Raw genomic sequence first — 13,317 nt, 5'->3', positions numbered from 1 at the left:
GTGACTTAATAGTCAGGAGAAGAAACATAGGAAGGACCCACCCTAATTTATCAAACAGTTATAAGTGGTGGTGGTAAGTTTGTATTTTTAGACTTGCAAGATTCTGTTAATGTAGTCTTACAATAAAATAGAATTAGTTCATCTCGTTGTGTTTCCCGTCTGATTTACCTTGGAGGGGTAACAACAGCTCACCTTCCCTTAACCATTCAGAGGAAAGAGATACAGATGCTACCTTTTATCATGCCCTGTTTTGAGGGGGATGGTTATATAGCAATATCAACAGCACTTAGACTTATATACCGCTTCACGGGGCTTTATAGCCCTCTCTAAGTGGTTTACAGAGTTAGCATATTGCCCCCAACAATCTCAGTCCTCATTTTACCGACCTTGGAAGATGGAAGGCTGAGTCAACCTTGAGCCAATCAGGATTGAACTCCTGACAGTGGTCAGAGTTAGCCTGCAATACTGCATTCTACCCACATACACACACACCATGGAGAAAAAAAGAACTGTCTCTACAGTATTTTTACACAATATATATCCTCTGTGGTGTTTTCAATTACAAAAACTGTCAGGAGATACTATAGGCACTATGTAACCAATTTCATTCTATAAGGATAGCTTACCCCTTGACCACTAATACGAGACATCACTGGATGTTTGACCGTTGGCTGTTGGAAAGTTGTTTTTTGGTATTCTCCCCCATGCAAGAAAAATGTTACCTCTGTACCAAAAACACAGCGATATTTGTCCACTGGCAAGTATTCATACTGCAAACAACTTGAAAATAAAAAAAAAAAGTGTTTAACTGGATCATCATCATAAATTTTAGAGATTCATAATAAAAGACCCATTAATGTCCCTGAGATACTAACTTATCTGTTGTGACATATCCTGAATATGTGCAAGGCTGTACAACTGGAAATTGCAAGATGGATGCTTCATAGTAGTCACTCGGTAAGAGGACTAGGTAATCCTAAAGTGACAGAACAATACTAGCATAAGCATATCAACAGCCATTAATGTTTATATGAAAATGTCAACAAAATTACCCTATAAACCAGATTTCTCCAGCCTGTGCTTTCTGAAGAGATGTGAACTTCAATTTCCAGGAATCTCAATAACAGAGATGTTGGCTGGGAAACTGGGAGCAAAAAGTCCACATCTCTGAGAATACTTAATTTAGAGAAGCAAGGTTCAGGCTAAAGTCTGTTCAGGATTAATAATATAATTCATATATCACATAGCAGTTATCAATCTATATGTTGTCTACCCATATTGAAACAAATTTCTAAATAATCCTATATGCAATTGTGGCTCAAAAGCACAATTCTATATTCAACATATCCATCAGATTCCTACTGCCTTTACAGGGATGAATCTCAAGTATAAGTCAGATTCTATTACTAGTGCTTGAAGCATGTGCCTGACTCATTCTTTACACCAGTGTGAGATTTCATTTTCTGAATAGACATTTCCCTTGTATTTGTTTGGGAGTACTCTAACAGAGAATTAGTTTCTGAAAATATAAATATTATTGTGATAGATCTTCTTCTTACCAGAAGGATACCCTCTACCCTGATTTTAAACATCCAAGTTCCAGGTCCCAATAAAAATGAATCTGCAAAACCTTGTCCTGGAACAGTTACAAAAGCTGGCTCTCTACTGAGTGGGAAGAAGATGTCTTTGCTCTGATCCATCCCTGATGAAAAACAATCAAATTAATAATTTATTGAACATTATTCATCCAACAATAACATTACTTAATTCAAATTAGACAGTCAGCCATTGAAGGGGCTAAGGAAAAGACTCAGATACATTTCCATACATGATCTGCCAGCATGGACACCATTCCTTGGAGAATCTGCAGCCTGATTCTAATGCAATGATCTTAGATAAATAATGTGTGATTTAGAATAAAAGAACAAGCCATGTGTCCATATTTCCCCCTGCACCCAGCTTTGGAGCTCACATTTTGTCTTATTAAAGCTGGAGTTTCCTGTTACATCTGAACTTCAGCACCTTTAGTTAATTTCTACTTACAGATAAAATCTTGGTTTGTAAGCAAATACTAAAATATAGTTTCTATATGAATGTTGTGTGAAATAAGTTGGCAGTTGGGATACAAGAACCAGAGTTGGACAATAAAATGAGGAAACCAAGTTAAACATGAACATGGAGACAATTACTTTATTCTCAGGTAAATAAATTAAAAAATGTTTGCTGCTAATGGTAGTTTCATTCAAACAAAAATAATCCTAAATTTAGCCATGAAGCTCATCAAATGCAAACTTTATCTACTTCATGGCAACCAAGTTAAATTTTCCAGTAAATGAATGCTCAAAAAAGTTATCAGCAGTACAAGATGTCCGTCAACTGTAACTGTCTCCTAATAGCACTCATAATCTACAGCTTTAAAGATATATAATTCATCTAGTCTAATGTTTCTCAAACAAGCTGCCTAGGGAATTCTGGGAGTTAAAATCCACACATCTTAAAGTTATCAAGTTGAGAAACACTCATCTAACCAAAGCTCAGTATATGTACCTTTCACATTGTATTAACCTCTCAGACAAAGCACCCATATTTCAAGTTCTAATCCCTGTCAAATAACATAGCTTGCTACATAGGAGCTGGAAATGGTAGCTTTTAAAGGCACATGATTAAAGCCAAAAGCAAGTCTGCCAAAATCACTTTTCCTAAAAGCACCTTAAGAAACATCTGTCAGCACTAAAGATCTAATAATGGCAAGCACAGAGAAATATGGATTAATTATGAAGATCGTGAGCATGACATGCACATGTCGGCATCTTTTGTGACAACAAAGGATACTAGAAAAATACAGCAACTGAAAATTGTTTAATTTGCTGGGTTGTAGGGCTTGTTTTCATAAACACTTGTTCAAAGACAAGTAAAAAAAAATTTAAAGGAAAAGCATGACAACTGAGTATCTGGGGGGCTTTATACTTTTCTTTAGTTTGACCCTGCTTATATCCAGAGTGATTAAAACAATTTGTTCTGGATTTGTGACCAAATAGGATATTTCTGCCACTTTTATGTTACATATAATTAATTATATGTCACTAAGGGCAGATAGATCACCCATAGCCTAGTGGAGATGCCCACAGAATCTTGAACTGAGTCAGGGTGCTGATTCAATGTATTGCCTACATTCAATGTTTAAATTTGGTTATGTGAGCTTTCAAATATCTTCAAAGAAAACTGTGATTTAAAGCACTCAGAACACATATTTATGATCGCACAAAACACTTAACTAATAACAGAATTATCCTATTTTCTGAGGTTAGATACTATGTTGAACTATGTAAATAGGCTGGCATAGCGTACTAAGTCAAATGCACACAGACAGATTCACAAAAGGACAATTACCACTAATGAAATATATGGTGTTAAAAGCAAGCAACTCATGGCCTTTAAGAAAACTGATTAAACATGTTGCACAAGCACAGTCTATATGTGGGGGATGTGGGGAATAATACAATATGCATGCAGGAAAGAGCCTGGTGGCATGGCAGACTAAAGCACTGTTATTAACAGTTATTAACATCAGCTGCCTGCAATTACTGCAAGTTCAAATCTCACCAGGCTCAAGGTTGACTCAGCCTTCCATCCTTTCTAAGGTAGGTAAAATGAGGACCCAGATTGTGGGGGCAATAAGCTGACTTTGTATAAAAATATACAAAAGTATGAAGGCTATTGCTGAGCACATTGTAAGCCGCCCTGAGTCTCCGGAGAAGGGTGGCATATAAATCAATTTTTTTTTTAGAAAAAAAAAAAGGAAAGAAAATGCATGGCTGATACAACACCTATCAGAAGCCTGCCCAAAACGAAAGCTGACAAGATCAAGCACCGAGTAAGAGACTACAAAATGCACAAAACTCACTGGATTATGTAAACAAGCCTTGTTAAATACACTCTGAATTGCACTGAATTTCATTGCATGTCATTCACCGAATTCTACATCCATCCTGCTTACCTACCTTTTAGGGTCCGAGATTGATAAGCTGTTATGTGGCCAGATACTATTGCAGTTCCAGGATTTATATACCTCAAGATAACATGAAATAAATAGGGTTTTGGTTTCTTCACACTCAAAGTTATCCTGACTTCATTCTGTAAAATGGAAGTTAATAAAACAAGAAAAAGATAGACAGCCATAAAGTGCCAAAAGGGTAAGCCATGCAAGCAAAATATTCAATATCTATAAGGGGAAAAAAGATCTCTCTCTCTCTCTCTATAAATAGATACAGACATGCCGCTGAATACATAGAGAAAGAAGCCTTTTCTGAAGGAAGGAAGAGAGAAGACAGGCAAACCTAGCAAGAAATGTAATTCACTTACAAGTGTTATTAGGGTCAAAATGTTTTCCCTCAGCAATTGAGATCTTCCCTTTAGAGTGTTTTGAAACCAAGCTGACATAGTGCAGTACTAGATGGAAGAGCTTAGGAGAAGCCACAGTGACAGGAACTACCACCTCTGGCTGGGAAAATAACAAGCAAAGAAGAGGACAGGAAAGCAAATTACTTAATACTACCACCGAAAGACAGGAAACATCTAGAAACATTAGAAAATGTAACACTATGGGTAGACTTTACTCTAGGTCCAAAAAGAATAAAACATTTCCCAATGAAACCCAATCAAGTATATAAACTGATATATTTAGATACAATGCCTTATTTGTCAATAGTCTGAGGCTCATCGCCAAGGTTACTTTCTTATATTCATCTTCCTGAGAGTAAACCCCACTGAATTCAGGGACTTCATTTCTGCTATGATTGCCAAGTGAATCAGTGAAGGACTGTTGTATCATGTAGTGTTATCCAATTACTTTGGTACTAATTTGTTGAAATATTGCATTTGAACAATCAAATATTATATACTTTGTATTATGGCCATTCTCTGGCCAATTTTATATTAGATATTTGAAAAATAGGGTATTTCCCCCTTTAATACATTAATATTGTGTTATAGCTCACTATCATTAACAATACAGCCGGAAAGAGTTCCATACATTACGCCTCTTATCATTGTTTGAAGACAATCATTTTCTTCAAAATCATTCTTTTTATTATGTTCATAGAAATGTAACAATTTGATTTCAGGTATATTTGTAATGAAAACAGAGCATCACCTCCATTTTTTCTCAGAAGTCTACAAATAAGTTAATCCTACTCTCACTGTTCTTATTTTCAAATATGATGTTGACCAGTACAGTGAAAGCAGATGGGCTGTAGTCTCATGTCTCATAAATTAATGTCACAGAAAATAACCAGGAATAATTCCCAGTGTTGTCAACAAGCTGCTTTCAATTTAAACATACTTATAAATTACATTTTAATTGGTGTTTGGGCAAACACGAATTTCTAATGCTAAATCCCAATGCTAAATAAATGGATACTGCTAAAAGGAATTCAATTAATGAATCAAAACCTATAGGTAATTTAATTTCTGAATATATTTCTCCTTTTTAGTGATTAGACTACCAATATTTTTTTCATATAAATATTCAGGTTTTGTAACACACAATTACTTTTAGTAGGTTGAATTCTATTAATTCCCAACACTGCTGCTGAAAAAAGGCATGTCAAATGTTTCTATATGGCTGTAGAAGAACCAAGATTTATATAAAGCCTAATTATCTAATTGTTCTGAAAAATTGTTATAGGTATATCAATCTGCTGTTCCAGGATGTCTTAGTTACTGCTAAGAAAATTAGATGGAATCATCACCTAGGTCCTTCTGCAAACAGTATAATAAAGAGACCAAATTTTATTGAGAAATGCTGTGTTTTCCATCTCCTTTTTCACCACCTAAAACAGTTTTCCTAACCTTGTTCATTTCAAATGTGTTAGATCACAACTATTGTCTTTCCTGTCTTGATAGGTGACATGATCCAACAAATCTAGACAGGGAGTAGACAAAACTAAAGAAAGGAATTTAAATCTGTGAAAACGATTCCAGTAGGATTAAAGAGATGGTGCAGTCAGACCAGGATTAATTCACACAACATATCTGGACCAAAGTAAAGTACATGCCTGTATTGAAGACATCTGCACATAACCTCTCCAACTGAAGCCAGGAAATTCTTGAGGATTATAACCAAACCGGACTCCTCTTCCATTAGGAGATGTACCATCCTCAATTTCAAACTTCATGTGATGTAAATCAGGTAGATAATAATTCTTTTCAGGCCTTTCATAAACGAGAGAATAATAATGTCTTGCTTCCTTTTTAAACATTAATGTGTTATATATTAACATAAGACTCTACTGGGTCAAATATTTATTTAGCATACTGTTTTTCACAAACCATTGGAAAATTTGCATTTAAGACAATAATTTTCCTCCTGCTCATAGGATCCCTAGCAAAGTACATTGTCCCTATACATGAAGCTTTAATTTACTTAACATCGACAATATATTTTATCATTTATTCAGGCACCATATTTCCTGCTTTGTCTTTAAAAAATAACTTCAAAATAATCCAAAATTCAAATCATGCTATAACACATGAATATTTAAGTACATAGTAGATAATATAAAAATTGAAATAGCACAGCTCTTACTAGCAATCAGGATTAGCATTCATCTCAGACTTAAACAAAACTGCCTTCACCAAAAGCAAAACTAAAAAGAAAGGAGTAAATGGGCAGCTTGTTGGGTGAGATTCACAACTGGGGTACAGCCCCATGAAATCCATTTGGGAACACAGTACAGGCGCAGTGGTTAGAATGCAGTATTGCAGGCTACTTCTGCTGACTGCCAACAATTCGGCAGTTCAATTCGCACTGGCTCAAGGTTGACTCAGCTTCCATCCTTCCGAGGTCTGTAAAATGAGGACCCAGATTTTTGAGGGCAATATGCTGACTCTGTAAGCCTCTTATTGAGGGCTATAAAGCACTATGAAGAGGTACATAATTCTAAGCGCTATTGCTATTGCTACTTAAATATTGTAATTGTTATGTAACCATAGCTCATTTCATACTACATTATAAATCATGAAGCTTACTTCTAGAGAGAAAATGTCTAATAATGCCTAACAAAATACACTTTGTAATTATTCTGTTTTTCTTTTTCTTTCTTTTTCTTTTTCTTTTTTTAAAATTTATATGCCACCCTTCTCCGGAGACTCAGGGCGGCTTACAATGCGTTAAGCAATAGCCTTCATACTTTTATATATTTATATACAAAGTCATCTTATTTCCCCCACAATCTGGGTCCTCATTTCACTTACCTTTGAAAGGATGGAAGGCTGAGTCAATCTTGAGCCTGGTGAGATTTGAACTTGCAGTAATTGCAAGCAGCAGATGTTAATCTGTTAATAACAGTGCTTTAGTCCACTGTACTACAGGCTCTTTCCTTAAACCTTGTCGGTTTGTTGCAATATGAGGAAAAAGATACGTGGCTTGTGATTTTCCTGATTTGCATAATGGAAGAGGGATGCCACAAAAAAAGTCTTCCCATTTTACTTACTCCATACAAGTTTTCCCAATTATGTGCCTTCTGCACTGGCAGTCACCTGTCAGGTCATTGCAGACATAACTTACAGACCCTCCCACATCACATTTGCATCCTGCCAGTGAAAAATAGAATCAAATTAAATTTTGGTCAGATAATAAACACAACACACTACTAGAAGTACTATAGGTTTCTATAGAAAGAAAGATAAACAAGATGTTTTTCAATTACAGAATGAGAAGGAACGTTGGAGACCATCTCATTTATAAGAAGTCTGGATCATATCCACTTCCAATACAGGTTTGTCTTGTCTTTTCATGAGGGTCACTACTGAAGAATACACTATTATATTCTAAATGATTCTCATACTAAAGTAAAATATTTTTCAAAACATTGAATATTTATTATATTAGCCATCTATTTTAAAATATATCTTATTTAAGCAAAATATTTATCGAAAGCTAAAATTATAAATGAGTTTGATTGTATTACACTATAGCCAATTTATAAATGGAAGTTTTGTTGGATGCTTGTTCTGTCTTGCCCTTGCCTCTCTTGAAATACCTATTCACTAACTGAAGTTGATTAAGGTGGATTAACCTCCTAGATTTTACTTAGAAGGCTCAATATTGTATGAGTACAAGATACTCAAAGCTGTTATACAGCAATAATACATAAACCAGGGGTGGGCAAATATGGCCCCTTTATGACCTGTGGACTTCAACTCCCAGAATTCCTGAGCCAGCTTGGCTGTCTCAGGAATTCTGGGAGTTGAAGTCCACAGGTTGTAAAAGGGTCACTGTTGCCCACCCCTGACATAAACAATCTTTTCAGAAATGTATTATTCTGTATCAAATTTTGCTTTTAAAAAGCCATACTGTACCTTGACATCCAAAATAATTTTTGGTTTCCAGGCCATAATAACCAGCTTCACAAGTATCACAAGGATCTCCACAAACATTAGGTTTGCAATAACATTCACCACCCAACTATAAGGGGAGAGTTGGAAGGAAAAAACCAAGGAGAGTTTCAATCTTTCCATTGATATCAACAGCAGCACAGAGGAAAGCTTTGGACATTATGTGGTAAATGGGCATATAGACACAAATAGAATAGTTTATTGGATTGCTTCATTAGAAATGCACATGTTTGATGTCCTCCTATAATTCAGAAAACAGGTTCCAGGTAGTAGAACAGACTGAAAACATTCTCTCATGAATTTCCATTAACTTACAACTGCAGCCACTCTATAAGGTGAAATATATTGGAAATTGTCCTGAGAACATAAAAACATCAATATGCTATTAAATTCTATTAAGTTTATTTCTTCACAAATTCCAGGAGTCACAATCTGAGAGTTCTCCATTAGTGATCCTTTCTAATGATGTCTTAAAAAGGATATACCAATAACAAACTAAGACTGAATAGTTTTCATACCTTGAGTTTTAGAAAAGAGACTTGTTAAAGTTTCGAAGAATTTTGTGAGAAGGGACAAAGAAGAAATGAAGAGAAATCAAATTCCAGTTCATTGTTTGAAGGAAATAAAGATCAAGATTGTTAAAAAATAAAAGGAAGGAATATGAGGCTGGTTTATTTTATCAAGATTAAAAAGGATATGTTGTTCTATCTGATAACCCTTAATGACTTTTTCTGATCAGGACTGAACAACAAGACTTTAAGGATTTGTTTCTGGATTACGGATAAGATATCTGAAGAATATATTTATTGTATTTTAAGATAAAAGTAATAAGTCATTAAAATTGTTTATACAGAAGAATATTTATATATTTCCATTTTTCTTTACTATATTTTTCGGAATTTCTATTTTTTCTTTTTATTCTTCTATTTTTTAAAAAAGTTTGTATTTGTTTTTATTGTTGTAATTTTAATCTTAAATACAAATATTTATTTTAAATATATATATTGTTTTTACTTCATAAAAAGGCTTCTGTAATTTTTTTAATGTAAAACAGAATGTACGTAAACTGTTAGTAAATAAAATGCTTTTACCTGCTGACATTCTCTAATACCACTTAGTACTCCAGCTACATCACACTGGCAGTCTGCAAAAGGAAACAAAGTTATCTGAATCCCAGCTAATGAGAACTTGATTATAATACTGGGGTTCCCTAATCAAAAGACAAATCCTGGACTTCTGAGTTCTGGTGGTTTTATACAGCTGATAGACAGATTTTAAGTTTCTCCATAATTCTTAAAAAAAAAAAAGACTAAAATGATGCACCAGTACAGGGTGTACAAATTTTCAAGTTCTCCAAACCTCAGTTTCAGGCACAATGTTAAAAATAATGGAGAGAAGGAAGCAAGAGTCTCAAAAGATTAGAACAGAATAAAATTTTTGAATTAAATTAAAATAGCATTTCCTATTTCAACAATGACTTCAAGATGGCGGCAGTGGAGAAGTACAAGAAATAAACCTGAGATTTACCCTGCAATTTCCATACTTACTGGGATTCTGAGAGATGGCAGCAATTGAATCATAAACTTTCTCTCTTATTTGTTTTTCGTTGTGCTAAATATCAACTCTTTTCTCTAATGAGTCTGCTGCAAACATTATTTTCTTTTTCCTAATCAAACTTCTTTGTCCAGCGTTGACCATCACATTAATTAATAATGTCACTTCAATACTGATTTCTATTTTGACTGAGGCAAGCACATTACTATATAGATGATGTGATTATTTGTGGGAGAAAGAATACACTACACATCCATTTGCAATGTATTGCAAAGTATGAATTTTGCAAACTACATTAGAAAGCTTTTTGCAACATAAACAAAAAGCAAAATCTCCATGAATGTCTAGTGTTACACACTGAAAGGCCTCACAAACATTTCAGTAGCATGGAACCCCTCCATTCTACTCTATTCTTTTCAAGGCTGATGACGACAAAATAGATTTGGAAAATCTCAAATGGTCTGAAAATAATAGGAGGAAAATAGATTTTCTTTTCATTATATGCACAGTTACCTATACATCCATAAGGATTAGCACTGGCCAGGTTCCAGTAAAGTGGTTTACAGATGCTACAGGTTGGGCCTTCTACATTTTGTAGGCACTGGCAATAGCCCTAACGATGAAGAGGAAAATACATTTGTTAATAAAGAAAACTAAGGGTCATACATGCTAATAATATGGAAAATTAGATAGGGAACAATTTTAGAATTGATTTAACAAAAAAGCTGTCAATTATATCTACAAGTGATCCTTAGTCCGTAACTATTAGACTATAAAAAGATAAAGGTTCCCCTTGCACATATTTGCTAGTTGTTCCCGACTCTAGGGGACGTTTCAAAGCCGAAGAGCCAGCGCTGTCCGAAGACATCTCCATGGTCATGTGGCAGGCATGACTAAAGGCCAAAGGTGCATGGAACACTGTTACCTTCCCACCAAAGATGGTCCCTATTTTTCTACTTGCATTTTTTACGTGCTTTCGAACTGCTAGATTGGCAGAAGCTGGGACAAGTAACGGGAACTCACCCCGTTACGTAGCACTAGGGATTCGAACCGCTGAACTGCCGACCTTTCAATCGACAAGCTCAGTGTCTTAGCCACTGAGTCACCACATTCCTTTTTATTAGACTATACTGACTGTAATATTTGCTGGACTCAAAAGGAGAGCTGAGGATTTTATATCAAAAAGTGGGAAATCTTACAACAGATTACAATCTTAGAAATTATTTAATATAGAACTCTTCCAACAAGGACAAGTTTTCTAAATGGCACCAAAAACACTAGTATATGCCACAGAGTGTTACATGGCTCCTTGTTCTCTTAATCTTTTCATGTTTTACATAGAAAATAAACAAGATTGCAATAGCAGCTCAGGTTTTTTTGTCTGGAGAAAAGCAAGTAGGGTAAAAAGAATCATTCAGGGCTGATAATACTGTTTTATGTCTCCCATGGCAGCCATTCTGTGAATGGTTAAATATCCCACACAGCTATTTTGCCAAAGAATCCATGACATATTGTTGACCTTTCATATGTGATTATTAGCTCAACAAAATTGAGATTCCTGGACATTTCTGAATGTTTAGCCTCTGTTTAAATACTTCTGGTGAAAATGCTTCCTATTATTGCAACAGAATATTTTATTTCCCACTATAAAGCAACTCTTATGGTATAGGTCATGGGTGTCAAACTCGATTGAGTCACGCGACGTATTGTAACCTATCGCGATGTTTTTTGCCTTTGCGGAGCTTCTGGTGTGACGCATCCGGCCCACGGACCGCCAGTTTGACAGCCCTGGTATAGGTAGTCCTTGACTTACAACCACCAAAGTTACAAAGGCACTGAAAATAGTGGCTAATAATTCGTCTTCACACTTACAAATGTTGTAGCATCCCCATGAACGCATGATCAAAATTGAAGTGCTTGACAACATGTATTTATGATGGTTGCAGCATTCCGGGATCATGTGATCACCATTTGTGACTTTTTCAGCTGGCTTCCAACAAGCAAAGTCAATGGGCGAGCCAGATTTGCTTAAAACCATGATTCATTTATCAACTGCAGTGATTCACTTAACAAACCATGGCAAAAAAAGTTGTAAAATTAGGCGTGACTCACTTAACAATCACATTCTTAGAAATGGAAATTCTAGTCCCAATTGTAATCATAGTTCAAGGACTACCTGTAACAACTTTTTTTTCCTAATCTTGAAATTAAATAAACTTCCTTATAATTCCCTTCTACTGGATCTGCTAATTTAGTTACTTGAGTTGTTTTAGACACCCGTAGATGATTTATATTCTCTTTCACAGATTAAATTTACCTACTTTTCTGATTTATCTGACTTCTTTGTCTATATATTCAGTACTACCTTGGTTAATTATTCTTTTTAACTGATATCCCTTCATGCTATTTATATAATACCATACTAATTATATAATACTTACAGAATAAGGATCTCTGGTTCCAGCAGGATCACATTCATCAATGACCCCTTTTTAACAATTATAAAAAAAGGTAGTATTACTCTCAAAACTTTACTTTTATCAATTTATACAGGAAGTTCAAGTTCAAAGAATTTCACCTTGTTCAACAGTGACTCACTGTTTATCCCTACAGCAGTTTTCTTTCAGAATATGAAATAATCATTTATAATCTGAAAAGCATTTCTCTGTGCTGAGTCAGGACTGACCAAAAAGCCCACTCAATTCAAGATTCCAAGCATTTTATCAAAAGCAATACACTTCTTTAGAAGGTATGGTGGGAGCTGAGCTGATCAAAATCTTCTGATCTCAGACAAATCCATACCAGCTGCTGACTGTACAATGTTTCTATAAATAAGACTGTCGTTGTAATTCTTACCTTGGCAATAAGGAAAAGTACTACTTGTTGAGATACATCTATCACACTGCTGGCCTATGAAACCAGGTCGACAATCACATTGGCCTGAGGTTGGATGACATGTGTCTTGGTAGGAGCCATACATTGAACACTGACAAGCTGCAAAAAGATGTTAATTTTAGAAAGAATGAAAGAGCCATGTGATGGGTGATATGCTATCTCCAAATTCTAAGTTCTCATCTTTTGGTTTACAAATCCCATCTTTACCAATTGTTGGCATTTCTCTCTAAAGATTATATAATTCTAATTTCCCATCACCTGAAGGTCAGAATTTGGAAATCATTACTTTTAACCTTTTTCCAGCGTGATTTTACACATGCTTTACAACTGCTCAAGGAAGCTATGATTTTTTCTTTGTGGAATAATGCATTCCACATTTCTCTTTTGGACACAGGTATATAAACTTGGCCAATTCATTTATTGTAAGCCCTATCTACAAAAGTAAGCTCTTGAAAAAAAGGAAAGCTCTGT

At 35.1% G+C, this 13,317-nt stretch overlaps 1 protein-coding gene across 1 annotated transcript in view; it reads right to left on the bottom strand.

Annotated features, from left to right (window-relative positions):
* LAMA3 (laminin subunit alpha 3) overlaps positions 1–13,317 on the bottom strand; it is a 136,598-nt gene that overhangs the window by 85,254 nt on the left and 38,027 nt on the right. The window contains exons 13-23 of the mRNA XM_087891338.1: positions 12,808–12,945; positions 12,393–12,439; positions 10,465–10,564; positions 9,489–9,541; positions 8,362–8,467; positions 7,494–7,593; positions 6,057–6,213; positions 4,363–4,501; positions 1,560–1,702; positions 876–976; positions 627–780 (exon numbers count right to left, since the gene is read on the bottom strand). Of these exons, the coding sequence (XP_087747464.1) occupies positions 627–780; positions 876–976; positions 1,560–1,702; positions 4,363–4,501; positions 6,057–6,213; positions 7,494–7,593; positions 8,362–8,467; positions 9,489–9,541; positions 10,465–10,564; positions 12,393–12,439; positions 12,808–12,945 (1,238 nt within the window). The remainder of the gene's footprint in view (positions 1–626; positions 781–875; positions 977–1,559; positions 1,703–4,362; positions 4,502–6,056; positions 6,214–7,493; positions 7,594–8,361; positions 8,468–9,488; positions 9,542–10,464; positions 10,565–12,392; positions 12,440–12,807; positions 12,946–13,317) is intronic.

The sequence above is a fragment of the Pantherophis guttatus genome, chromosome 3 (genome assembly GCF_059756535.1).
Source record: "Pantherophis guttatus breed Tessera chromosome 3, ASM5975653v1, whole genome shotgun sequence".
NCBI lineage: Eukaryota > Metazoa > Chordata > Lepidosauria > Squamata > Colubridae > Pantherophis > Pantherophis guttatus.
Note: the sequence above shows the minus strand (reverse complement) of the source record. Positions and strands in the feature narration are given on the sequence as shown.